Source organism: Leptosomus discolor, chromosome 6 (genome assembly GCF_034619465.1).
Source record: "Leptosomus discolor isolate bLepDis1 chromosome 6, bLepDis1.hap2, whole genome shotgun sequence".
Lineage (NCBI taxonomy): Eukaryota > Metazoa > Chordata > Aves > Leptosomiformes > Leptosomidae > Leptosomus > Leptosomus discolor.
The window spans coordinates 24,897,956-24,923,600 of NC_141396.1; the positions used below are offsets into that span (position 1 = coordinate 24,897,956).

Here is a 25,645-nt window from a genome sequence, read left to right on the forward strand (position 1 = left end):
GCTGCTACCATCTTGATGTTTTTCCTGCAAAATTTCTTCAGGGATGTGCTTGGGTTAGGATCAGGATTTTGGAGGGTTTTCTTTAAGTTGCGCCTGCTTTTGTGCTCTAGAAGCTTTTTTACAGAGGGTAAAATTTGTTGATGTAACAAAGAACTCTGTTAAGGCTGGAACATTCTAAGAAGATGGGATTTACATTTGGCTTCCATTCTTTCTCATTTTGACAGCATTTGAAATGACTTTGTTTTTCCTTCCAAATAACGAATTATCTTTTTGACTATGTAATTAACTACATCTTCCACTCCCCTCCTTTTGTGGAGTTTCTTTTCCAGTAGCACAACCCTGCAAGTAACAATACTAGATCGTGGTGCTGTTCTCATCATCGTCAGATGGTAGGCTGTTTTTGCTGTTCCTCCTTTGCACTGCCAATGCTATGTCCAGTTCTCTCAGCTGTTTCAAGAAGCCCCGGTTTGGCAAGATGCATCGGTGTCTTGATACTTGCTCAATGGCATCCACTATTGTCATGTTCTTGTAAATCATCAAGTAAGCCAAGACCAATGTGGCTGACCGGCTGCGACCCATAGCACAGTGAACCAGAACCTTGTCTGCGGAAACAGAGAGAAATGATGCAGAGATAACACTGGGTAATTCCAGGTTTTGCTGGTGAAGGTTTCTGTATGGGCCCTGGTGGTTTCACTACCCTTACCAGCATTTTTGTAAGGCCCGTCTTTTTACAGGTGGGGAAACTGAGGCTGTAATCTTACTGTAATAACTGAACACCGTCTACATGGGAGATTACCCTTTTAATCCTAAACCAGGTATCTTTGAATTTATTTGTGAATGAATGTTGCAGAGAGGACCTGGGGGCTGCAGCCTTGCATTAAGTACTATAGCAAGCCTCACTGCAGCCTAATCTTAAAACGCCTCACAGGAAGCATGTATGTAATTCTGTGTTTGGGCATTACGATCAAAGCACAAGGGTGTGGGAGGGCTTGGTATGCTATCAAACCATCCTTCCGTGAGGATAAATGGCATTCACGGAGGTGCCTTACTCAGTTCTACCAGCTAGACACAAAAGCTAACTGAATTTTTGTTGTTCGTCTGACAAGAATGTCCTTCAGGATCTGGATTGTATCACTTTATGCCTAAATACTTCATATGTAAAAATAAGCGAACAAGGTTTTTTTAACAGTGATATTTTTGAGGTCAGAGGATAATAAAGTTCATAGAAGTTAATAGGTGTATAACGAGGGCAGTGAAAGAAATCACATCTTAAACTGTAGAAAAGCTTTAGAAATCTGTCTAGTCACCTTTACTCTGTTGTGTTGAATAGAAGTAACATTTCACCACCACCACCACCACCTCTCCGAGTGTTTTATATGACCATCTCGTTGCAGTAGTGGCCTGTTTCATATACTGTGAGTGCAGACTCTCTGCTAATAGTTTTCATCTCTGAATAAATGTGCCTCAAGATGTAGCTTTGTGATGTTGCTTGGTTTAACTTTGGACTTCCAGAGGCAGGAAAGTCCTTGGCTTCAGGTACTAACAAGGATGTAAGCGAAAGTGGAACCTTTTCCATTTGCTGTGTCTGGGGGAGGTGGGGGAAGAGAAGAGTAAGTGGCTTCAGGTCTGATTGACAGGTTTTGAAACACTTCAAAAGATTTCCAAACATAATTCCAAGCCCTTGAGGGGGTCTCACAAAGGGTTGAACTGCTGAAGGAAGTAGATTTGGAGCACTCACTCTAACACCCTGCTAAGCTGAATTGCCATAAGAAAAAAAAAAAAAAATCCTATCAGGGCCAATAACAGTTTATCTCTGTCAGCTATGTCTAGTGAGAAGTGTTGGGTGCAAAGCCGTGATTCCTGCCGATTAACTCCTTTGCTTCCAGGCACAAGAGGATGTCTTGGCACAAGTAGCATTGCTGTGTAATGGATGCATCAAGAGCTGCCAACACTAGAGGATTAATGGTTACAGTGTGCATCCTAATCCCAACAGATAGTCTTAGAGGCATCTTGGCAAAATTCCAGTCTCTCTGATAACTAAAAGTGCCTCTTTTTCTTCTGGAAAATGATAATCCCTTCTATTATTACTGCAAATATTTGAAACGGATGAAAACTCTCATTTGTTCAGCCCTTCATACTTCTCTTTAGAGCTTCCCATCTTGTAAATGGGTTGCTGTTGAGGTGATAAAATACATGATAGGGCAAGGAAGGCTTTGCTTTGTGTGGGTGGCAAATGCAGGGGATCTAGGAGAAAATGTACAATTTTATATTGTATTATCAAAGGCAAAAAAAGGCTGTACCATTTTCTGAAATTGCCTTCTGGTTGTACAAAAATTGAGTCTGTCCTTTCCTGTGTGTGAATATTCAAGATCTGACTGCCTGTTAGAGGAAAAAAAAAAGCTGGTACTACTCTGCAGAGCCATGTTCATTCTGTACTCTTTTGTAGTCTTTTCAGTTCTGACCTAAGGACCGATCTGAACCTTCTTTCCCCAAGAGGGCATCTGCTCTTGCAGTCTCTGATTCTGACCAGTTATATCCTTCAAGGTGTGGCTGAGTATAAAGCGTCAGTGTGCAGAGCCAGAGGTCTGCTGAGTGGTGACAGGTCCCTGAACTATTTTGATCACTTGACTTGGGCTTGTGTTGCTTGAAAATCTGTCTAGATGCAGCACTCCCTTTCCAGAGAAAGATGGAGTGATGAATGTTGAGGTGTCTTTGGTGAAATGCCTTGGGTCTTTGTCTTGTATGTTTCCACTCGCATTGCTTTTTTTTAATCTCTGTCTTTAGTGTATTTTTTCCCATGACATCTTCACATGAAAAGAAAATGCTCTTCCTCTCTACTTTACATTCTGAGGAACCTAAGACACCAAGGGAATGAGTACTAAATCTGTAGCATAGTAAGGAACTTAAAAACCTCTTAAAATAATGTCTTCCTTTTAGGTTAATCAGGCCTCACTGGTATAAATTTTAAGCTGTCTTATGAATTACATGTTTTGGGAAATCTTTATGCACAACTGAATGATAGCGTGCATAATTGTGACAGTTCGAGATTTCCTCTAAAACTTACTCTTATAACTGAACTGCTTTCACTGTTCTGAAGACCATCTTCCCATGCTTAAGCTCTACAAATACTGCTCTGATCACAGAGTTTCTTCACCATCACAAAGATTTTGAAAGTTAAGTCAGATTACTGTATTAGGGCTGTGTTTTGAGAGCATCCAAATTGCCAGGCTATTTGGCCTGCTGCACAGAGGGAGAGGCTTCTTCATTTGTATGACAACTTGTTTCAACAATGGTGACTATTGATCATCCTCCCAGCAAAAAGCATTGTATGAAGACATCTATTCAATGATTTTGATCACTTGGCTGGCTGAAGGTCACCTCCCAAACAATGTGATACAGCCAAAGTAATTCATTAATACATACATTCTGGTCACAAAAGTCGAAACTTTTTTTCTTTTTCCTCTTTTCCATGTCTTTGCATTTGCTCAGTTCTAATGCAAGGTAGCAAATGAGTCCAGTTGTGTTTCTGATCAGAAGTATTTAGCACCATGTACTGAAGTCCCACATTATCACCGCTGGAGGTAGGTACTTCGTTACTTACTATGAAATCCTGTTTAGGAATCTGGCTGTTGTTTGTCAGTTAGGAAGATGCATGCAAATAGTCCTTTCATTACACATTTGAAATATAGAGCACCTTTCAGCGCTAGGTGTGCATTCACAAATAATGCATTTGTGTTGTTGGAGGAGAGCACTAGTGAACTTGCCTCTAGTATTTTCTCCTGTAAGTGTAAGAGACATTAGTCTTTTAGACTAATTAGACTAAAGAGACTCTTTAGTCTAGCGTCTGGAGTCATTCTGTTGTTCTGTAAATGATTTTTGGAAAACTACTGTCATGCATTCAACCTCAATGTCTTGTTTTGTAGATTTTCATCCAGTCACTCTTTTATTTGGTCTTGTGTTTCGGTGCTGGACTGGTGCCTGATACTGTCTCAGAACTTCCTAGACTTTGATGTGGTTTTGAAACAAAAAGGTTAATACCACCACCCCACACCACCACCCCCATCCCATCCTTCCTTCCCCCAATATTTATTGGGATGCAAGGGTTTTCTTCTAGCCTTTGCTGCTTTTTGTTTCTTTACCTCAGTGCAGCAGAGAAAGGTCTTGCAGGAAGAGGAGGGTGGTGGGAGTGAGGAAGTTGCATTTCTTATTTCAGCTACTCCAGTCTGATACTGACCTCTGGCCTGCAGCCAAGGCTAGACACAGGTGCGTGATAGTTATCCACTCCTTCCCAAAGGCAGTGCTTCAGACATACTTTTTTGAAATGTCAAGTAGCTTCCTTCACAAGCAAGTAAGTTCCTGAAGCAGTTTCTCCTGCTATTAGGACTTTGATTTTTAAAACTGAATTGCTTTCAAGACTTTCTCCTGAACAAGGGAAGGGACTATTGCTGTAGACTGTACTTGCTGAAAGGGTAAAATTGTAAAGACCTGGCTGGCTATTGGGGGCAAGCCAGGTAGTAGCTGGCTACAGCTGAGCTAAACAGCCAAGATCAGAAGCTGACATGAGGCTAGAAACTTGTTATGTGACCCTCTGATATTAAGGTCTTTGCAGGTCAGCAGAAAAGTCTTAATGTTTCTCAGCCAGTTTCTGGTAAAATATCCTGTAGAGATTTTTCTTTTTTTTAAAAAAAAAAAAGCGTGTGCAGGGAAGGAGTAGGAGTAATTTTGAAAGCCAGTGTGAGGCCTAGGCTGTAGCATTTCACATCGGTGTAAAGTTTTCTGATAGGACAATGCCGGAGTTCAGCAAATAATGAATTGTAGTAATCAAGCTGAGTAATTACAAAGGCTTTAATGAAATGTTTCTGAGTCCCTGCAGTCAGAGTTGCTTCGGTCCCCTGCTGCTTGGAAGATGGTGGAGGGATAGACCTGTTATAGTTTGGGGTAATCTTATTGCCAGGTAGGAAGATGGGTTTTGTGTTTGTAAGTGAATCTACTGCTGCAGGGCATGAAGCTGTGCAGTGACAGCCTGGAATCTGTGAAGAGCATTCATGTTCCACTCCTACCACTATGCAACCAATATTCATTAGACCTTTCTTAATAGTGACTAATTTGAGGAAAAGATAGCTAATTTATGGAACCTGTGCGATGTCTGATTGTCTCTCATGTTTATGAAGGAGGCAAAACAACAATCAAAAAAACCCTCTATCAGACAGAAGACCTTAATGCAAGTCTTTATCAAAGTGCTTAAAGGGGCTCTTGGGCTGGTACTAGTGCTACAGTGAGAAAGGTCCTAGTTACATCGCTATCTTCTCTTAAACTAGTTCCCTGCTACTAGTTTTATATTCTCTGTTAAACTGTATTGGACTTGTTTCATTCTTATAAGGTTGAATGCCGTGGAACTACGCTTATAATCAGGTGGAGTAAATACTGTACTGTTTTTAACCATTTGCAGGACCCTCCTTACTTCTTTCATCCTGAAGTGCATTATCAATGAATTCAGAAGCTGAATAAAAGAATTGGCTGAGCTTGAAAGTTGGGAGATCGTCTGCTTCCACTCCATGGTACTCCACAGTCATATCACGATAATATTCTGGTCCTGTGTCCACATTCTGCTGACCATGGGCCGCATTGAGGATGTGGGTGAAGCCTGCCTTCTCAAGGCTGTAGCGATCTAACGCGGTTTTCCTGTTAAAATAAGAGCTGTGATGTAAGTGAAGAAGCTTCTTACCCAGCAAGGCAGAAAAAAAAATCTCCGATTCGGTACGTTCTAAATGTTAATAAACCTGATAACGCTTCAAAAATGCATCATTTACCATTGTAAAGATATTAAGGTACTGTCATTCAGAGTGAAAGATTCTTCTGGAGTTCATAACTATCTCTCCCGTGTCCTTAGAGCACCTTAAAAATTGATGTATTTTTGTGGTGGCTGTGTAATGTAGGTAATACTGGCTTCTATCTGTCTTGTGCAAGAAGCAGCTTGAGATACAGAAAGAAATAGAATGAATATTTAAAGTCGTAAAAGCAAATCAGGGGCAGAACTTGAAATATGACCTACAAATGTTGCTTTCCCCTTCTGTACCATTAATTGATACTGCGGAACTAATAAAAGAGTCAGTTATATGTGAGTTGTAAGATCATCTGGGATTCAAAGAGCAACTCTTCATCCCTAAAAATGTTACTGAGTTTTTTCTCCATTTCTGTTTTTAAAAATAATTAAAAAAAAAAAAAAAATCCACCCTTCTGGGGTCACAACTCCCTGTCAGGTTTCCTTTTGCTGTCATGTTTGGTTAAATGACATGTCTAAAGCAAAAAGAACTAGATATGGAAATTGGATATTAGTCTTCAGTGAAAGCTGGAAGTTTAGCCCAATATTCTAATTTATTTTTGACTTCTCCTCCCTTGGAATAGGGAAGTCAGATAGGAGAGGAAACTGTAGATTTTTGTGTGCCTAATACCCACTCTTAAGTGCTTGTCAGCAGCCTGAAATTCCTCAAAAAGTGCAGAGTTTGTGGACAGGCATGTAAAAACTTTTATGTTCTGTTACAGAAAGCTTTTAGTTTCAGAAAGTTTTGTTCTGGAAAAGGTATCAAGTTTCATTAGTGCCTAGGAAGACTACTGAGCTTTTTACAAAAAATTGCGTAGGCTTTATTCTCTTAATATATTTTCACATAACTACTGCTGCCATAAATAAATTAGTGCATGGTGTGAAGCAGCTTTTTCCAAACAAAAATACCTCTCTCGATGAATGTTTCCTTAACATTTCAGTGTGTAAATGCAGCTGCTGTCACTCAGGACGTTATGGTGCACTACCTGTTGTTGTGTTTCATAATTCTAGTGGTGACAGCTCAGAATAGCTTGAAGCTGGCTTCACCTTTCCAGCCTCTGTCAAAGTCAAAATCCCCCTTTGAGCGGTCAAGAACCTAGTGATTAGAGCATTTAAGTGGGATATGGGTACTGAAGGCCTTACCTATGCTTCCTTTTTTAAACCCATGATAATTGGTTGTTCCTCCCTGCAGAAATTCCTTTCTGGACAGGAACGATAATGTCTTGACCTTACTGGCATTTTTGCTATGAAATAATGTTGTAAGTTCCCTATTTAAAAATTAGATAAAATCTCCAGTTAGTGTGGCGATGCCTGCCTAAGCTTAGTAAGCTGTGAAGGACAGAGAAGCAGCAGCATCTTGCTGGTACTGCCGTGACTTGCCATCTTCACCTTAGGTTAAATAATGCTCACTCCTTCCCTTTCTGTTCTTGTTGCAGTTGATTGACCTAGAAAGACTTTTCTTTTTTTCCCCTCCTTTTAGGGCATTTGTGCCTGAGGATTCTCTTCAGGTGCATATACTCCATGCATTTTGCCAGCAAAGGCACTTCGGTTCTGAACTATAAGGATCGCTGATACTTAAACAGATTAAATGTGCTGGCCAAAGAGTAAAGGTGCAATAAATAACTACTTCTCTTGGTTTTGATGTGCTTGAGATGAACTAAGATTCTGCTTTCAAATTAAGCCTTATTTTGTTTTGCCTCTCTGATGTTGGGGTAGAGAAAATAGGTTTTCCATTCACCAGACTTGTCCCAAGGCATGTATCCAACAACCCACAAAAGACTGATGGTTTCAGTCAGAGATCTGTACTCAATTAGAACCCCTGCAAGTGGACATGTACATGCTGAATAGTAAGTAGTTAGGGTCAGTGGAAAGACAAAGTTTCTGATGGACTGTAGATACTACCAAACTGGCTTCTGCAAGCACTGCTCAGGCTAATAAACGGCGTTTGAAGTAAATGATGAAGTTGTTCTGAGCAAGGACAACGTCAAACAATAGGTCACATAAATCATTAACATCTGACACTTGCATTCATCTGAAATCCAGTTTTCCTGTTTCCTTGATTGGATTCTCAGTATTTGACACAGTGGGTGCAACTAATGCATTTGTTTCTGACAGTCACACTTACAGTCTTGTTCTGTGTCTTAGGATCTCATATCTAAGTGTTCAGCAGCCCCAGTGTTTCAATAGGTGTTCAGAAAGAAGGGATGTTCTCTCTCACTAACTGCATAAGCAGTCAGCTCAGTCTGGCCAAGCTCCTGGGAACTTCCCCCTCCACTTCCCATTCTTGCCTGTAGCTGCATATGGTGAGTTTGGGGCCCAGGATGGAATTAATCTTCCTTCTCTTTTTTTAATCAATTAAAGGCAAGGTAGTCAGGTGTTCATTTTGCATTTGCATTAGCCATCGCTTTGTCCTTGGCCTGCTGGAGTTTGGGAATATGCACTTTGTTACTCTTAGCTCTCTCTGTTTCCCATGGCATGGGCTGTAAATGGAATCAGAAAAGGCAGTGGATCAACCTTGAATGCTGTTGCAAAAAGTACATCATAAATGCTCAGATGTAGCTAAATCATCTTCTATGAAATCTGGTGTTTGTTTTTTTGGGTATTTTTTGGTTTTTTATTGTTTGGGTTTGTTTTGTTTTTTTTTTTTTTAAAAAAAAGTAAATTATAAGTGTACCAAGGAAATACTTGGGGGTTATCTATTCCACTGGATTTGGCACTGAAGAATTTATACTCTCTTTTCCTCAGTGCTTGGGGTAGGCAGATTTTAAAATGTCATCTGCTTTTTAATTGCACTTGATACGTAAACTGATTCAGCAATATCCTTTTGGAGTGTGAGTGTAACCTTGCCCAATATAATCTTTTTCTTTATAATATGGATACACATTTTCTTCTTTATACTGATGCTGCTAATCTAGAAGACTTCCAGAAAATGAATGCTCGGTGTTGGGCACTTAAATCTGTTAAGATCTCCACATTTTCACTGGAATAGATACTCAAACTGTGCTGTGTGTAGGCGTTGTAGGGCCTGTTAGTTGAACGGAGACCCTAAACATTTGCCCTGGCTAAGTGGAGAAGGGTCAGTGTAGGTCCTGTGGTATGTGGCTTGTGCATCTGCAGGCTGAGCTATTGTGTGTTACCTGTAAAGAGGATGCTGGGTACCTTTATTCCAGCAAATACTCTGGACAATACGAGCTATGGAAAGCTTTTCCTAAGGTTTTTAATACGTAATTTTGTGCAGAGATCTGAGGAAACAGTTGTTTCGCAGTACAAAATAGCATTCACAGGACTGCAAGAGGTGCCTGCCTTGGGCTTTAGAATCTGTATGTTTTAAAGAAAGCTGAAGTGACATTCTTTTTCAAGAGCAAGAGTGCTTGGATTCAACTTGATATGGAGATTAGGAAGCACTTACACTCTCTTCTTTCTCTCCATCCTCCTGGTATTGCACTTGATAATTACATTTTCACAAAAAAATATCTGTTCTTTCAAAAATTTTGCCTTTTTTTTTTTTTTCTTGTAAAACCTTTCCCTAAAAGCTAGCAAACAGCCCAGTTGGACCACCACTTGTCATACTGACCCGGGTTTGTCTGCTTTTTCACTCCCATCAGCGGTCTTTTTACCTTGCCTATTGATCATAAATGGTATTGGGCAGGGACAGCCTGTGCTGAAACTCTGACATTGCCATAATATAGGCAGTTAAACTTGAGGTCATGCTGTGTCTGCAGCATGTTGATTTCCAGCTAACAGAGCAAGAAACAGGCTGCTAAGCCCCCATATAGGGGGACCCATATGCCTGTAAATGGAAATGTTACTGTGCCTCTTGACATGCCTTTCCAGCCTCAGCTGAATCTAGTGTAGATGCCATTGTGGAAGCATTCCTCGTTATCTGTTTACTTTAATCAGAGCCTAATTTTTTGTGTGTTCCATCATGCATGATACTCCTGGTTACATCCCAAGGAGAGGGGACTGCTTTTGTTCTTCCTTACTGTTTTTACCATGCTTGAGGTATCAGTATTTTAGATGAAAGGAAGGAATAAATCAAGCATAAATATCTGCAAATATCCAGTTGGTTGAGGTGACTAGTAGCATAGAATCATTCAGGTGTATATGAATCATATATCTTATTGGAGGATTTATAACTTATTTCTAAGTCACTTTCAGCTAGAACTGGCACAGATGTATTTTTTTTCCTTTGCAATTGGCTCACTAACAGAGTTTAATAGTCAAGCTAACAATATTCCTCTTTTTCCCTCTTTGGGTGCTGCTTCTTCCTAAAAAATTGCAATTAGTATTTCTATTTTTGTGATTATAGTTGAATTTTAAGTAGCCATTGTAAAGAAGAGTTTGCTACAAATGCCACTGTAGGTGAAGCCATAAGCATTTGGCTACTCTTGCAATTGTTTTCACTTTGTATGCCTTCACCATCTGTGCTATTAGCACTTGATTTTCTTTTACGTGGTGCAGTTGTGGTCTCCAGTGTCTGCCTTGAATGTGTTCCTATGCAGAGAAGGTGAAGTGCGGCACTGGGAGATAACAGTGAAAATTTCAGTATAATTCAGTTTAGTAAGAGATTAACTGGGCAGATTGGTCCCGTGTAAAAACTCATCAGCTCCTCAGTTCAGAGCACATAAATATATGCTAAAAGTTAAGCATACCCAGAAGTCCTCCTCTCTATAGCAAAGCATCTTAAGCAAAAGCTCAGTGATTTGCTGAATCAAACCATGTATTTACAGTAGGACACGTGGACTCATAAACATGTTTTTAAAGTTCTGAGTCAAGGGGGGGGGAGGGGGGTGTACTTTGATATGAGAATGCCACCTAAATGGTGAAAATTGGAGATAAAAATCACTTTCACATAGGGATATATTGATATTAATAGACTATCATCAAGAGGGAGAACTGGCCCAGATAAAAATGTCATCCATTTTCAGATGGTTCCCAAAAGACTATTTACATCTTTTGGGTTGTATGAGGGCAAGTAAAGGGCTTGTCCAAGACTTTTTAACTGTGCTTGATGTCAGTTTTAAAATGTAAGATTCATAGGATTAAAAGCAAGTGCTGCAGCAAACTCTGCCTTCTTCTGGAAGCAACAATGTAAGTAGTTATAACGTGAAAGAAGATCCTTCCTTTCAAGTTGCTATCTCCAGCATATCAAATCCCTTCTCTCTCTTTCCAAAAAATACTGTCATAACAAGCTTTTGTCCTAGCTGCTTTCATCAGGAAGGTGGCCAAACGAATGGAGTTGGAAGAGAGGGAAAAACAACTTGCAGGCACTGCAGCCTGCACCTCCACATGAAGTATATTAAAAGCAGCTAACAAAGGGAAAAGAAGCAGGCTCATGATGAAAACCCAAGTGCATCTAAAGGAAAGCAAGTAGTCCTTCAAAATGCCTCATGAGGCTGTGGGCAGAGTAGCTCCCTCCACAGGTAAGTCAGCACCTGATAGCTGGTACTGGTCAACAAGACGACTGATATGCTTTTAAGCTCTAAGTAGAACCAAGTCTCTTTAGGCTTCATGCGAAGGTTGAGCAATGCAAACACATTTCATTACAGATTGTTAAAGCTACAGGTTGACGTGACCCAGATTGACAAAACACAAGGAAATCTGAGGTAACATGTTACTAGAAGACGAATCGTCTCTCTCAAAATTTTCCATTTTCTTAAACGGTGAAGGAAAGCTCAATGCAGGATGGTAACTTACCAGATGGTCTGTGTCAGAAAGAAGCTTCCTGAATATAGGCAATACTTGACACTTCCTTAAGAAAATCTGGCAGTTCTCCCTCCTGAGGAGAGATGTTGAGAATTTCCAATAATACTGACCCAATTTCATTTGGTAACTCCAGCACTAGGGGAATCTAGAGATAGTGCAGCATTGTATCCCCTTTTGCTTCTGAGGTGTTGCTCCATTTCTGTGGATACCTCCTGTTCAGTGAGAATTGGAAGAATTTTAAGGTACCACTGAAAATACTGAACAGGATCTTCATAATGTGTGGTAGAAAAAGATTTAGTAGTCCTCTAGCCCAAAACAGTGGATGTTTTTGTAAGTGATACAACCTAGACAGAAAATACCTCTCTGCTTTCTATACAGCAAAGGCATCAAACACATGTGATGTAGTCAGTCAGTTCCTGGTCTTCAGTCTCTCACCAAGTGTTAGAAGTCATCTATAGACAGAGATGTTTTTGTGTCGGGAAGTGTTACTTGTCTTGGAAACTGTTGCTGCCTTAAGTGGTTTATGGTCCCCTATTACAGATCTGATTTTCTGGATTGTTAAACTGCGGTTACAATTGGCAGAGTCTCGTACTAACAGAGTTGCAACTATGTCCTCAAGGGTGGTGTTATAATGTAAATCTGCATACACTCCTGGTTTTGTATGATTAGTACTGGTGTAGATCCTAGGAGTTCATAATGCTGACCATTTGCTACCCTGAGTGAGTCCCATCTGTTTTCTTTTAGAGCAATATAAATTGTCTTTCTACTGAGTTACCTGGAAAAAGCCATACTGTATTGTTATTCTGGAGAAAGGTAAGAGGGGGCAGCGAGTTTTAGTTAAGCATGTATTTAAAGTTTAGTTATATATTTTAATTATCACACACTCCAATCTGTAGGTTTAACTTACTTGTGTCTTGTTGAACCTTACCTGTGTTAGTTCTCAAGACCATAAGCCCCGAGGCTTTATTGGACAAGCACAGAACATCGCTTTCTTGAAGTGCAAGCTCAGTTCAGCTGCATATCCCCAAAATTATTTTTCATATTTAACCTGTAAGGAATTAGACTCCAGAAGACTACTTTTCCTCTGAGGGTGATTTGAAAACACAGAAAGACCTGAAATTGCGACTAGGCCTTAAATTCTAATGCAAGCTAGAGGATGGTTAGGAGGAAAACAAAGTCTTGGGAGTCCTTTGTCTTCAGCTAAAATATTGTTTGAAATTCAGAAATGTGGAACTGTCATATCAGGTAATAAGGTGATCACTGAAGAGCCACAAGAAAAAGCTACAAGCTACATAATTGGCAGAGATTTTCCATGTGATTGCAATGAACCAAGCAGGCTTGGAATCAGCCAGTAAAACTGCCCATGTGAGTAACCTACTGACCAGTGAAAGAAAGGAGCAAGACAGAGCTCCTTTCTATGCCCTTAGAAGGCTTCTGGCTGTGAGGAGGATACATGCAAGTACTAACCCTGGTAGCAAATGAATCAAAATCTTGGCAAAGCATGTTTTATTCCTATCACTGGTCTGTCTCCTACAAGTTACAGTGTCTGGTCTTTAAAAGTCCTTGGAACTTGCTGGAGGAAAAGTTCAATTGGAGCTGAACACAGCATGTTACATTTTGAGGCTTTGATTATTCTGGGCCTGACAGGCTCATGGAGATTTCATTGCCTCTGGGCAACATCTGCAGTGAAGCCTTGTAACAAAAGGATTGAGTGGCCTCACAGGGCTCCTTGATAGCCTGTATTGCATTAGAAGAAAGATGTGGTTACGTAGTCAGGGTAATTAATTAGCATTTCTATAGGCAGTCACAAGTCCTGTTAACCTTGTAAATGCAGGAGGTAGGAATGAAGCACAGATGTGAAGGCTCTGAAGATAAACTCTGCATGTGTGTGTTCACTTGATTTTGTTGATGAGTCGCACTAAATTCTTTCAAGACCAACCTTAATTTAGCATGGCTAAGGATGCAAATACACCCAACATCTGTTCGTATCTCCATGGCAGCTCTTTGGTGACCAGGGCTACAGGAAGATCTTAAAATAAAACAATACAGAAAACCGTCCACACTGAAGGGGAAGCTGTTGGTCAGAAGTATGATGCGGAGCTTGCCGAGGAAAGATATAGAGGTCCCAGGACTTTGTCTGCTTCAAATAAAATTTTAGTTCTGGTAATGGAAGCTGCATCTTGCCTGCAGACCAGTGCTCATCTCAGATTTTCTGCTACTGGATGTCAAGGCTGTCCTTATATGGCTGACAGTAGTTTGCTTTCAGGGAGCCCCCCACCTTCTCCTCACTTCTTTTTCCTTCTCTGGCTTTCTCATTCTTTTGTCCCAGTCATGTGGGGGACTTGTTTCCCCTTGAAGCAGCATTGCTTTTCCTCCTGACTTAAGACTGGTCCCCTGCAGAAATATACTGCCCAGTGTAAGTGGGTATAGCTCTTAAGTACCTCTCAAGCAGCTTGTTTTTTCTTTCCTTTGGTTAGTTTGTGCGTTGTATTCAGATTCACACCTCCCAGCATTTACTAAATTACAAGGTATAACAAGCCACTGCTACAGGAATGATTCAGGAAAGAGTCAGTGGCTGGTGTCCTGGGCTTAGAGACTGACTGTCCAAAGACCTGTTGTCTCATTAGATGTCTTTGCTCAGAGGGCGGAGCTGTAGCTTGTAGCATCATCACAGAGATAAAAGAGAAGTTAGTCTGAATGAAGCCATTAGAATACTTCTGCTGGTGATTCTCAACAAGGAAGTAGGAAATAAATGCCAGAAGAGGCTGTTCTTTACAGTGAATCTTGTTGGGCGCATCTAACAAGAGGGGCAGAGTAGGATGGGGAGAGGACAACTCAAGCCCCTTTTCCTTTGTTCCTGAGATATTTGGCCATGCACTTCCCATGGCTTAATTTTAATTTTTTTTTTTTTTCTCTGTCTCTGAAAGTGAGAGCCCCAGCTTGGTGAAAGCCCAGAACTCTTGTGTGCCTTTCTGTTGCCTCTGGCACCACAGAAGTAATTGGTCGATGATATTCAGAGTCTTGTAACTTTCAAGGCTGTATATCTTTCCTCTTTTATAAGCTGGCAACAGATGAATTTTAGGACCTTTTAAAAAAATATTGAGAACTTTGGAGCCAGTGACACTCCTGCTTGTGCCTTACAGTAATGATGTAAAATAAATGTCATGCTAGCACAGGGTGTAGAGGAAAATGCGAAGTGAACCAATAATGCCTAAGGGGTAAGAAAAGCTCTTTTGCTTTGCCCAGGGTTTGGGTTGGGGAATTTTCTGATGGCATGTCTCCCTGCTGCAGTAGTCATCTCTGCTTGTTGGAATAGCCTGTTTCTAGTTTAGTCCTTTGCTCAGCAGAGCTAAGTCTGTTTTGTGGGTTTGGTTTTTTTTTCCAAATCACACTTGGTCTGATCAGTGAGACACATCTCTGCAGCTTTGCCTTTCACAGGGTTCTCGCTTTGTTTTAGTCTCTTGAGAAATTTGGAAATGCAGAGTATTCAGTGTACACAAGCACAGGCTTGGAAATGCAGAAATACCACTGTGGGTTGAGCTGTCTCTTCGATCACTTTTCAAGAATTACATTTTAGGCTTAAACCAAACTAAGCTGTAGTCCAACACATCTAGGCCATGCTCTTCTGTCAGTATAACTGTGGAAGGATTTTCACTCGGAGATAAATGACAAACCCATCCTTGAAATGAGCCATTTAAAAATAGATTATGACTAGCTTCAACCTATGCAGCCTACACTGGTGCCACAAACACTCCTATTACTCAGTCTTTAACAGTAGACCCCACTGCACTTACCCAGTGCTTTCTTGAAGCAGCAGCAACCAACACTGTAAGCCTTTATCTGTAAGGACCATGCTAGGCTCTGACTGCTCTGTTGAGCTCTGGCATCTGTCAGTAGCTCATCAAAACACACCATTGCCAATAAATGCTCATGAATTGGTAAGAGGAGGAAAGAAACACCCTGCTCTGTTGGTGAGCATCTCAGTTTAGTCATCTCCTATGTAGAAGACATGTACTATGTACGCTTACTCATCTGCTATGTAGAGAGGCAGTATGTACACTTACTCATCTCCTATGTAGAGGTTGGGCCAGACTTCATTGACATGAGTGTACTTTGGACATCCTTTCCAGAAGAGTCGCTCCAATTCAAATGCACCTGGGGTACAGTAATCCCCATCAGGATCTACTTTGATTGCTGTGTATGCATTTTTCTTCCCAGCGTTCAAACCTGCTGATGACATCTTGTCCATGGAGTAGTGTGCTCAGGATGTGCAACAAACTGGAATGCAATTGAAATGGAACATTAACCTGAGGAAGCACAAAGCAAGCAAGTCCTGCTCTGGTGGTGGGATGCTGGGAGCAGCACTGGCCAGGTGTGATTGGGCTGGGCATGGTATGAGATTGAGGTACCTGCTTTGTGGAAGACACAGACTTGCACCTGGATTTCTGCCTCCCCTGATCTAGGTGAGGAATACTTTGTTGAACAAGCTCACCAGTGATGGGAACAAAAGCCAAAGGTTTATGATTGCTGAAGTTCAGTCTCCACTGGGAATTTGTTTCCTGGAAAATCCACTGGTAAGAATTTAGTAGGTCTAGCAGCCTGATTCAAGGGATCTAGAGCAGCTAGGGGAACTGAGTGGGGGAAATTTAAGATATTTCTTTATCATTAATTGTGAACCTCCTGAAGGCTTCTCCTTTATGTGATTTTCAGCAACTTGGGTAGATTAAATGCGTCCATTCAGGTGAGTGCTGGATGTACCTGTCCTACTCTTTCAAGATCTTCATGCAGCTCTGCACACTGAACTCGTAGGCTTTTTGCAGGAATGACAGTTTGCATCTTTGCAGCACCACTGACTGACTGACAAAGTATTTCTAGCCAGGATGGGCTGACAGACTTCCTTCTTTTCAGTATTTTTTCAGGTTTGCTTTTTTTTTTTTTTTTAACCTAGATGCATACATGCGAAGTGGGTAGGAAGAAGTACTGATGAAGATAAATACATAGAAGGGAGCAATGGAGTAATGATATCCTGTAGCTAAAATCAGAGTATTGTTAATACTGCCAAAACCAACACCCTTTGCCTGGCCATGCTGTCAGAGCTGTGTTGATCAGAACTGACAACCGTGATGTCCCGTGTGTATGAGCTATCTGCTGGTATTGAATCCTTTGGTGTCAGCTTTACACATCTCTTGAAGCTACAGATTCTCTCCTATTTGTATGATTTCCTCAGCTGCTGTCCTGATTGAGGCTTTCCCTTGTAGAGTTTGCCTTCCTCAGCTGTGAAGTCAACAGTTACAGCCCAGCTAGTTAAGCAGTCTCCCTTGTCCCCCAATTCCCCAAGGCTATGCCTTAGGAGCTGAGCACTGACCCTGTGAGCAGCCTGGAGTTTTCACAAAGGTGGTGAGAAGTTAGACACCAGAGACTAACTTGAGTCTCAACACCTCCCGATCCATGCCTTTATGAAGACACTGTCTTAGGACATGACAGGTAGCTGTAGGATTGCAAGAATATTCTTGTCTCTTGGACAGGTGGGGTTTTTGTGTCCATGTTTAACTTTCCTAATCACCTGCAGCTGAAGTATCTTGGGTAAAAGCCTGGTGAAATATTTGTGTTACAGAAACCCTTGCACCAGCAGCAACTGTACCAGCCGCTGCAGGTGCAGTACAGCTGCAAGTGTGCAATGCTGTGCTCCTTCGCTCAGGTGTGGCACTGAACTGTCCTGCCAGAGACGTCAGCTGGTATCCTCACGCATATAGTGTTGGATGTGTTTTAGGTCAAGGGTTTTTCAGATTATTTTTTATTTTAATTTTTTTATTACTTGAAGGAAATTTTGCAGGGGCAGAGCTATGGTACAGTACTCTGTAAAGAAGAAACAAGGGAGTGATTCACAAGTGATAAAGGTGCACATGAGAGCTTTTCAGTCCAAATTAATAGCACTGAAAACTTTGCACGCTACCAGACAAATACTTATGTCATAGATCCAGGCACAATGTCGGAGAAGGATTATTGTGAGGGACTCGGGTGTTGTAATGTCTCCTTTAGTTTTCTTCTGTGGATTTGCACATTTTGAAGGCAAAGCACATTTTGTTCTGCAAGTTGTCAGCAGGAAGTTAAACTGCTTGTGCAGCTGGTCTTTACGCTGCAGCAAACCTCTAGGAACTAGAATCTGGAGCTGGCCATGTGCCTGAGCTCCTATTTACCCTGTTGCCAGTTGTCACTTAACTATCTTACCGTCTTGTCCTCTGAAACAAGTTTCCATTTTTTCCATGTTGCCAGCCTTCTGCTGCAGACTTTCTTATCTGCTCCATCTCCCTGTTGGGTCTGTCTTGTTTCTCCTGCTGGACTCCCTGATGTCTCAGGGCAGCAGTTGCTCCTGTCTCTCCCCACCTTGAAGGGAGAAGTTGAACCTTGCAGTTCCATAGGAGACTCGGAAGACATAGAGTTGGGTTTGATCTTATGAAGTGTGCAAGTACAGCCTGCCAAAAATCCACCTTTCTTGCAGGTAACAAATCCTGTAGTGGCTCCCACAAATTTTTGGTTTGGGCCGCTGGTTACGTTTGTGTCCTTTTAATTATAAAAATCTGGCTCATGCCTTCATGCAGCTGTTGCAAAGCTCTCCTGAAAGTAGGATGACCATTTTTCACTGACATCCTGTGTACCCGTGGGGTTTGTTTCCTCAGTTTGGGCTCTATTGTGCCTGCCATGTTCTGTTTCTCTGCAAAACTTGAAAAAGCAAAATGATTCCTGTTTTCCTACTTCAAAGCTAGGCAAGATTGTGGAGTTGGTTTTTGTTTGGCACATGTACACCTTTGTTCAAAAATTGGCTTGCTTTCACTGGCAAGGGGATCTTTCAGCCAAGTTTTCTAAAAACGTGATGATGATGTTTAGCTAAGTGGTCCTCTGTTGAGATTTGTAAAGGATCCTGAGAATTCCAGCTTCTAGCAAATTTACCTTGGGCTGGATCTTGCGTGCCTCTGAGTAGCATGAAGTCCCATCTATGTGCCCCCAGTAGCTATTCCCCAGGAGAGCCTTTTTCCTTCCCATGCCAGAATTATGCTAATTCTACGTGTAGACTCGACAGTGTAGACAATGTTAGACTGTCAGAGATACAAATCTAATACAGTCTGCCTGGAAGTGAATAGGCTGGTGCCTAGAACTTGATAAGAACTGCTCTTTGTCTAGTAAGGAATTATCTTAACTGAGAGCCTGTTGCTTTGATGCTGAAGGACTGACTGTGCTTTTATTCACAGCTCCGTAAAATGGGAGGGGATGAAACAAAGGGAAGAAGAGAAAGCAACGTAATCAGTAATTGCGCTCGGTGGCCACAGCACATTGATTTGTTACACCAATAGTCCTGCTCGTAGACTGCAGACCTCAAAACAGGGCAATTACGTCTGCAAATGATCATTTGTGGTACTGTAACACCATCTCAGTTTGAAGCTTGGTTAGCACTCAAAGTTGGACCACTGCTGAGAAATACTGGTTTCTGTCTGTCCTGGGAAGCCATATGCTCCCTGAACTTTCAGGCAAGCTATGTTCTTTTATGCCTTGCCAATGCTATCTGCTGCAGGGATTTTTAAATTGAATTAGAGCACAGGAAAGCATCAGTTGATATTCCTCTAATAAAATATGTATTTCAGATTTGACTCTAGACTAAGTAAGAAGTAACGGAGTTTAACTAGGAGAAGGGGAAGGGGGAAAAAGGGGCTGGTTTGCTACTTGAACTCTGGAATTAATTGTCATGAAACATTTGGTGGGGGGGGAGGAGAACAGAAAGGCTTGTGTCTTTCCAGGAACCAAAGATGTCTAACCTCTTCTTTTATTGGCTGTTCTGTGTACACCAAATGGAGCTGAGGGAAGATTGTTCCCTAGGCCTGCCCTTTTAGATTAGAAAGTGAAAAGTGGATTGGATTTTTTTTTTTTTTTGGGTGGCTGTTCTTAATGCTTTTGTGGATATAAGAATGACTGTTTGCCTATATAAGGGTGACTGTCTAGCACAAGCCCAGGCAGGGAAAGCCCAGATTTGTTTTGCAGACCCCTGGGGAGGGGAGACCATTCCTTGCAGGGTGTTCACCCAGTGCAGTCGGATGGCAGGCAGATTGCAGGGTTATCCATGCACAGGCTTGTCGGAGCAGTCTTCCACCCCTTGTGTTGCTTCATTTGGGCTAAAATACTTTGCCTTATAGACTAGTTAGTGGAAGCTGAATGATGTACCAGTGCCGCTTTCTTGTACCAACTTGGCAGTCACTTCATGGCACAACCGCTGTGCTGGGGACACACAACCTTGGATGTGAAAGCTCTCTGCAGTAGGGACAGTCCATGTGCCCTTTGCATAAGGGACTTTGTACTCTGCTTGCTCCTGGAAGTGCTGCTCCAGTGCAGGATAGCCTTTCTTATTTCATGGGAGACGGATGAAGAGGAGGGTCAGCTATGAGGAACTGCCATTTTCCCCAAGAGGTTCTCCTCAGCAGGAAGGTTTAAGCCCAGCTTTGAGACGTAGTGAGGAATGGAGCCCTGCATCTGGGGACAGGAGTTTCCTTCCAGTGAAGTGAGGCAGGGCAATCTGTGGCTTGTCCCACCCTTCCCCTGTGCTCAAGCCATGGCTCCTCTCTTGCTCTGCCGTGCTGTGCCAAGGCCAGGCCACGTGAGCTGCTGAGACCTTTCCGTTCCCTCTCTGCACCCACCCTGCGGTGGCTGGTCAGCAGCCAAGTGCCGGCTCCACCTCAGTGGGACCGGGGTCTGATGCTCAAGCCTGTGAGATTTTGTCTGCTGAGCCTCACATCCTGCGGGTTCTGCTTCTCAATCCAGCATGTGCATGTAACGCTGAACTGCTGGTACTCACCAATTATGCTGTCATGGACTTAAGTGTGTTATCAGAACAAGGATGATAAAAATTTAGTCATTTGCATTTTTATACCCTAATCTTTCTCTTTGTAAATAAGACCAAAGTGCATGTTATCTAATGAATTTTATTTGTTAATCACTTGGATGGCTGGAATATTTCTCCCTGTTGGGTTATATGTATATAAACGAAAATATAGTTAGTGATTTCACAAAATGGTAACTCAGAATAATGGAGAGTTAATCCTCTTTTCATTAGCGAGCCACTTCAGGACATACACTGTGGCAAATTACACTGCATTTTAAGTTGTTCTCAAGTGCTGTGCACTAGAAAAAAAAACATTAAACTGTTTTTGCATTGATAGAAGTAATTGTGTGGCTAATTTGGATAAGCAACATGCATTAGGCACGGCAAAGGAATCTCTTCTTTATGTTCACTATCCACTCTACAGCTGCCAAATGGAATTTCTTATAGAGCTCTTTAGCTTTTTTTTTTTTTTTTTTTTTAAATAAAACAGGGAGGGAGGAAAGAAAGTGCAAGGGAAAAGAAAGGAAAATCTGCCAGTCTATCTGCTGTTTAATTCAGAGAGCGAACACAGTCTGGTAGCTGGAGCAGTGATATGGCAGTCAAAGATTTCCTTTCTGCATCTTGTTCTGAGTCCCTTGAACTACTCAACCCAAAATTTCCAGGGAAGCCCTGGGAAGTCACAGAACATAATGGCACATTTTAAAATTTGTTCAACTGGCGGGTTGTGCCTCCCCACCCCAAAATTTGTAGGGGATTAGTTAATGCTTTTGGAGACATCAGTCATGAGCTCTATAGTTTGGTAATCCCACAGATGGGGGGCAAGGAAATGAGGTTCATATCTAGAGGTGAACATCAGAGCTTTGGTGGTGGTGTGTAAATTTCTATTGCTGCTTTTCCAGATGTGGTGGAAGTTTCTGAGTACTTTGAGACTGAAAGCTATAAGTCATTATCTACATAACAAAATACTATATTTCTTAGTATTTTTGACTCAACATGCTGTGCAAGCCTTAGTGCTGTGTATAAAGATACCAAACAATTTGGCAAGATTTATGCCTGGGAGTTAAGATCCAAGTCAGCTGTAGAGATTTAAAAAAAAAAATAGTAAAAATATAAGCAGACATGCACAGAAACGGTTTGTATTTGCCTTTGTCCTTTGCCAGGACCTGTGTACCCTCTCCACTTCTTTTCTGCACCCCTCCCTGACTCAGGGGGGTTCCTCCATCCCTGCTGTTGTCTCAAGCATATGTACTCTGGCTGCCAGTTAGTAGCTGTGTTTGTGAGCCTAAAGCTACAGATCCCCAATAAGGTCAGAGCCAAATGGTGTTGGTACAAACATGCAACGAGAGCAGCTAAACAAATAAAAGATGGGAAGAAAAATTGAGACAGAAGACAATTTTCCTCACTCTTTCCTTCAGAGGAAATAGTAATCCTGTTAGCTATTCTGTCCTGCCTGACATAGGGCTTCCTTGCCTTATGCCCACTTTAATCCATATTTATAGAGCAGAATAGCTTAAATTCTTTAACACCCATGTTTCCTGCTCTTGGGAGTTCTCCTAGCCCATATGATATCAATCACCTGTGCTAGTGGGGCCTTTGATGCTGGCTTTATTAAATTTAATATGGTGTGCACAAGTGTACCAGCCTGTTTTGTACTCAGACTTGTCTAAAAGCTATTTCTCCTTGAAAATACCAAGCAATTGCAAATTCCTCAGGTTTACCTGGGAACTGAAGGTTTTCAGCATCCAGCAAACACCTAGATATATAACCTATTTGTAAATGTGGAGGCAAATTTTAATCTTATTCCCATTTTGATGCTTTCAGATTTGCTTTCTACCTTTCTTCATGACAGCTCTGAAAAAGGAGTAGAGCTGTGATATCTTAAGGGCTTTTTTTCAAGTTGACAAGGGAGGAAAGGAAAATAACCGAATAAGACTATCTGTCTGTCAGCTCTGGGCCTTTCATGAGAAGTCTACAGTAGTGATGACATTTCCAGTAGACCTTATGCCTACACCAGTACAGTAGGTGATAAACATGGTTCCCTTAAACTGGTCAATGGTTTGACTTTCAAGTCCGGAGACTGAATTTATCTACTGTCGTGGACACTAAATTTGAAAGAACAATGAAGTGGAAAAAAAACCCTGTAATTATGATTAAGAAACCATTTTTGTGCATGAAGTGTTTGTTACTGAGAAATTATTCCCATTTTCTTTTCTGATGTTGTATGGAGAGCTGACTTATTTGAATGTTTTTATTTATCAGGTAGAATTAAACACCACTGAAATCAGAGGTCGTCTGTCTTCCAGGGGGTCCAAACCCAAGACCTTCTTGGCTTCCAGAAAACTGCAAAAATAATGCTTTTATTTGTATTTCTTTCAGTTTAGTAACTACCTTCTTCCAGTTTAATAACTACCTTAGATAAGACCTTCATGGAGAAAGAGTGTCTGTAACAAGTTTGTACAAGAGAGGGAAGTACCTGAGGGAAGGTAAGGATGGAGAACACCAGTTCTGCTACACTTTCAAAAAATGTGCAAAAGGCAGTCTAGTAACCTGTCTCCAGTAAGCACTCTCTCGGTGATGAAGGCAGACAAAAATCAAATCAAATGACTGATAGTCTTCAGAAATAGCGAGGGAGGATCTATTGAGCAAGTTCCTGATTTCTTAAGAAATGTTCTGTACTTCTGCTTCCAGCCAGCATGCCAGGTACATACCTCCCTTCAGGGTGACAAAGGACTTTCCCTTTTTGAGTATGACTAAGCAGAGGGCTGTTTTATAAACTGTAAAGTTCTCCTTGCAGAAGCCAATGCACATGCTGTCTGGAGTGCAGTGTTTGCACTTGGGAGGAGGGTAAACAGTGCTTTGGTTTCTAAGCTGCTCGTGACTCAAAGTACATCAGTTGAGCTGAGAGTTGGTTAGCTGCAGTAACAAAAGCTTGTTTTGTTGGCTAGCTTAACTAAATGAATTTAAAATGGTGCTCCCTGATATGCCATCCTCATGACATTTTGCTCAGACTTCAAATGCCGGCAGTAGCCATGAAGAGCTGTATGCTTTCCTGTGTAACCTGGCACTTGCTGCACCCCAGGGTACTGCAATGAGGTACAGTGCTGCAAAGGTTCCTTTTTTTTTCTTTTTTTTTCCTCCTCTAACACTGACCAAAAAAAAATAATTTTGTACAAATACTTCTTGGGAGGGAGGAAGGAATAAGTTCTTCAAAAAATCTTTTGCTAAAAGAGCCCTAAAAGAATTAAGCAAAGTGTTGTACATCCAAAACTGGAAATTGCTGGGGTACCTGCAGTATACTGAAGTGAAGACTAACACAATCTTCTGTTCCTTATTCCTGTCCTAATCCACCAAAAACTCTCATTTACTTCAGGTCCTTTATTTTACTCCTGCATTCTTATGCTTGAAGCGTTCAGGGACTGTAGAATAGTTCATCCAGTGCATTTGTCTTTAAACAGTTTAAAAACAGAAGAATCATAGTCTCTGTGCAATTATTTCCCAGACCCTCCTGCTGTGAATATTCAAAACTAACCAGCTATTTCAATGATTTTTCTAAGCCACTGATGACTTTTTAAAAACTTAATTTTGCCCTCATTCTTTATTGTTGACTGGACTGGTTAATTTAAAACAGACTAAGTTGAGATCTCATGAAATATTATGAGAGTGGCCAAAGAAACTTAAAACACAGCGTCATCTGAGAGAATTATAATTCAATTGGAAAAGTTAGATTTGACTGGAGGGTGGAAGAATTATCAACAAATAAGCAAAATATTCTGGGATGGATGTTACAACAGCTTGAAAAATTGCATTTTTATTCCTAACATTTAAATTGAAATTATCTCTAAGATAAATACAGCTTTGGCACCTCATTTCCTATTTTATAAAGTCATTTCTGTAACATGACCAATTTGGTTTGTAAAAAATTATAAATTATACTTTCAAAACATCTTTGACTCTGCAGTAGTTTTAAGCTGCTTTTTCTCTGCAACAAGTTTATGAAGGTTATCAGTTACCTTAGAAAGTTTGCCAGCTCCCAGTCCTCTCCCTGGTTTACTAAACTAGGTTATAAACAGAAGAAAAGGAGCACAAGTAGTACAGCAGAAAATATATATTGCTTAGCCTTACCTGTAAGCTTAGGTGGGTGCTCTAGCTAGCTGGGTCCTGTGAAGTGTGGCAGAACGACAAAGGAAATCTTACCAACTTTGCAACTAAATTCTATTTTTAGAGGAGGATTTGCTGACTCTGACCTTGAGTGCTACCCACTCGAAAGGACAATCTTTACATCTGCTGGTAAAACTATTCCTTGATGTGACCTGAAACATTAAACCTATTGGTTACCTAGCCTTGGTATGACAAAGATAGTGTGATGCCTGTGTGTCAACTATAATAAAACAAAACTCACCTTTTGACTTCTTGTACCCTTCTCAAGCCCAATGCTATGTTTACTGCTGCATGTGGCTTAGGAGCATTGCACTCCTGTTTCCTGTCATGCTGTGCACAAGTGGTTTGGAACTGCCACAACAACAGGCACTGGGAGAGGTGGCATCTTGACAAGATCCTCATCTCTTGCGTGTGTACCACCAGAAAGCCACCTTCCCCTATCTACTGTCTTGGTTTTCTTCAGTGCTACCACCCTCAGTATCTGACATCTGAAATGCCTTCCCTGCTAAGAAAGTGATGTGGTGCTCAGCCCTGCTCAGGGAAAGTTCTTCAGATCCATTGCCTTCTGCCTGGGAGTGGGGGAAGCAGGCAGAGACCAGTCAGGACAAGCACTCAACACTGGGAAGTAGCCCATTGGTCTCTACACCTGCTATCTGGGACCTCCTTCTGTTGAGATGACCATCTTAGAAATGTCTCTGAGTAGACCTGTATGCACTGCTTGCCTATCTTTCTGACCCAGTGCTCCCTACTCTCACCCTAGTGCATGTAAAAAGCAGCCATTTGTTGAGGAATACCCACTGTGGAACTTTTTTGATCTCGTGCAAGAACAGAAACAGCCTTCTGTGAATGCAAATGCCTGTATCTGACCAAAGTTTCAGGTTGCCCAAGTGGTTTTTTCCGGTGTCCTAATCCCCCAGTAGGTGCCATTAATTTTCAGTGGGATGCAAGTTCCTGACTCTGTCAGTTATTTTTAGTGTTACTTTAAACCCTTCCAACCACCTTTGTCATCCCCTGTCTGTTTAGAAGATAAAAAGTTCATCACAGAAGGACCAGGACCAGGCTTGGTTGTGGCCCATGGCTAATACTGCGGTACA

General features: G+C 41.4%; 1 protein-coding gene across 1 annotated transcript; it reads right to left on the bottom strand.

Annotated features, from left to right (window-relative positions):
• Positions 1–354: 354 nt before the first annotated feature.
• Positions 355–15,776, bottom strand: DUSP29 (dual specificity phosphatase 29). The gene is made up of 3 exons (XM_009946041.2): positions 15,592–15,776; positions 5,462–5,682; positions 355–602 (listed from the first exon to the last, which is right to left on the bottom strand). Exons 1-3 carry the CDS (start codon positions 15,774–15,776, stop codon positions 355–357), a joined length of 654 nt encoding a protein of 217 aa, XP_009944343.1.
• Positions 15,777–25,645: the final 9,869 nt, after the last annotated feature.